General features: G+C 44.9%; 1 protein-coding gene across 1 annotated transcript in view; it reads right to left on the bottom strand.

The window, feature by feature from the left end:
• NAE1 (NEDD8 activating enzyme E1 subunit 1) overlaps nucleotides 1-2,622 on the bottom strand; it is a 26,331-nt gene that overhangs the window by 19,759 nt on the left and 3,950 nt on the right. The window contains exons 5-6 of the mRNA XM_011932097.1: nucleotides 1,752-1,823; nucleotides 857-934 (exon numbers count right to left, since the gene is read on the bottom strand). Of these exons, the coding sequence (XP_011787487.1) occupies nucleotides 857-934; nucleotides 1,752-1,823 (150 nt within the window). The remainder of the gene's footprint in view (nucleotides 1-856; nucleotides 935-1,751; nucleotides 1,824-2,622) is intronic.

Genomic DNA, 2,622 nt, shown 5'->3' with positions numbered 1-2,622 from the left:
GCCAGCACGCTCAGCTAATTTTTGTATTTTTAGTAGAGATGGGGTTTCACCATGTTGGCCAGGATGGTCTCGATCTCTTGACCTCGTGATCTGCCCGCCTTGGCCTCGCAATTAAATTTATTTTTTTTGAGAGCAGGTCTCGCCTCATCACCTAGGCTGAGTAGAGTGGCATGATCATGGCTTACTGCAGCCTTGACTCCCCGGGCTCCAGCAATCCTCCCATCTCAGCCTCTAGAGTAGCTGGGACCACAAACATGCGCTACCACTCCCAGCTAATTTTTGTATTTTTTGTTGAGATAGAGTTTTGCCATGTTGCCCAGGCTAGTCTCAAATTCCTGAGCTCAAGCAATCCACCCTCCTCAGCCTCCCAAAGTGTTGGGATTACAGGTGTGAGCCACCATGCCTGGTCAAGAGTTTCAAATTTATGGCTGGACACAGTGGCTCACGCCTATAATCCCAGCACTTTGGGAGGCCGAGGCAGGCAGATCGTGAGGTCGGGAGATCAAGAACATCCTGGCTAACACAATGAAACCCTGTCTCTAATAAAAATACAAAAAGGTAGCCGGGAGTGGTGGCAGGCGCCTGTAGTCCCAGCTACTCAGGAGGCTAAGGCAGGAGAATGGTGTGAACTCGGGAGGCGGAGCTTGCAGTGAGCCAAGATCATACCACTGTACTCCAGCCTGGGCGACAGAGTGAGACTCCATCTCAAAAAAAAAAAAAACAAAGTTTCACATTTAAAGTTTCTGTAGAATTTAAGAATTTTAAAAACCGTATCATCATAGACTGTGCAAAGAAAATAAAACAATGTAAATCTAGTAAGATTAAAATAAAAACATATTAACAAAAAAATTTACCTTTCAGGAAGCTGAGTTGCAACCACAACAGTAAACCTACAGAAAAATGAAGGATCGTTGTCTAGAAGGTTTTCTGGACGCTAAATAGGACAGCAAAGAAAAAAAAATTCACAATTATATTAAACATGGCAGAGACAGTTAAGCTATTTTTACAATAAATGAGGCAACAAATCCAATTCAACTAATTATAAAAGACACAAAGATTCAACTTTCTGGCCGGGCGCAGTGGCTCACGCCTGTAATCCCAGCACTTTGGGAGGCCGAGAGGGGCGGATCATGAGGTCAGGAGATCGAGACCATCCTGGCTAACCCGGTGAAACTCATCTCTACTAAAAATACAAAAAATTAGCTAGGCGTGGTGGCTGGCACCTGTAGTCCCAGCTACTCGGGAGGCTGAGGCAGAAGAATGGCATGAACCCAGGAGGCGGAGCTTGCAGTGAGTCGAGATCCCACCACTGCACTCCAGCCTCGGCAACAGAGCGAGACTCCATCTCAAAAAAAAAAAAAAAGATTCGGCCGGGTGCAGTGGCTCAAGCCTGTAATCCCAGAACTTTGAGAGGCCGAGACAGGCGGATCACAAGGTCAGGAGATAGAGACCATCCTGGCTAACACAGTGAAACCCCGTCTCTACTAAAAAATGCACAAAAACTAGCCGGGCGAGTTGGCGGGCGCCTGTAGTCCCAGCTACTCGGGAGGCTGAGTTAGGCGAATGGGGAAAACCTGGGAGGCGGAGCTTGCAGTGAGCTGAGATCCAGCCACTGCACTCTAGCCTGGCCGACAGAGCGAGACTCTGTCTCAAAAAAAAAAAAAAAAAGATTCAAAATTCTAAATTTCTAGGGCTTTAAATTATTTAAAAAATTGTATTTCAGCACAGACATAATGTGTATACATATATACCTCTTCCACAAAACTTCCAGAGACATCGCTATTTAATTCTTGTAAGAATTCCATGGCAGCTTCTGCTCGGTTCTTTTTAAAAACAAAGCATTTAACTTGAATTAGAAAAAACTTGGTCACAATATAATCTCCCAATTTATGGAACAGGCAAACATACTGTAAAACTATCCAAATTTCATGCATAAGTATGACAACTCTGTTTCCCTTCTTTTTTCTTTTTAGAGACAGGCTTTTGTTCTGTTGCCCAGTTTGGAGCATAGTGGCCTGATCATAGCTCACTGCAGCCTTGAACTCCTAGCTTAAGCAACCCTCCTACCTCAGCCTCCCAAGTAGGCGGGACTACAGGCATGTGCTAACATGCCCAGCTAATTTTTTTTTTTTTTTGATATTTTGTAGAGACAGGGTCTTGACATGTTGTTGCCCAGGCTGGTCTTGAACTCCTGGCCTCAAGCAATCCTCTTGCCTTGACCTCCCAAAGTGCTGAGATCACAGGCGTGAGCCACTGCTCCCAGCCAATTCTGCTTCCTTCCCCTAGTGTTTAAGACTCAACAGAATATTACTTAAAACAAAGCAAAACCATCATCATCCAGAGTTCTCAAATGACATTATCTGTACTCTACTTTTTTGATTAGGCAAATGACCAAAAAACTCTGGGTAGCAGGCAGGGATATCCCGGATCAAGTTCAGACTCACTCTAACCCCCCACATCTATAATCCTGTACAAGAGTGGTTAATCACCACGCTAACGGTCATTTCACTAAGTTGACTAATATGGTTTGGTAAGATTTTTTTAGGCCGGGTGTGGTGGCTCATGCTTGTAATCCTAGTACTTTGGGAGGCTGAAGCAGGCGTATCACGAGGTCAGGAGATC

The sequence above is a fragment of the Colobus angolensis genome, unplaced genomic scaffold (assembly GCF_000951035.1).
Source record: "Colobus angolensis palliatus isolate OR3802 unplaced genomic scaffold, Cang.pa_1.0 Scaffold93, whole genome shotgun sequence".
Classification (NCBI taxonomy): Eukaryota; Metazoa; Chordata; class Mammalia; order Primates; family Cercopithecidae; genus Colobus; species Colobus angolensis.
Note: the sequence above shows the minus strand (reverse complement) of the source record. Positions and strands in the feature narration are given on the sequence as shown.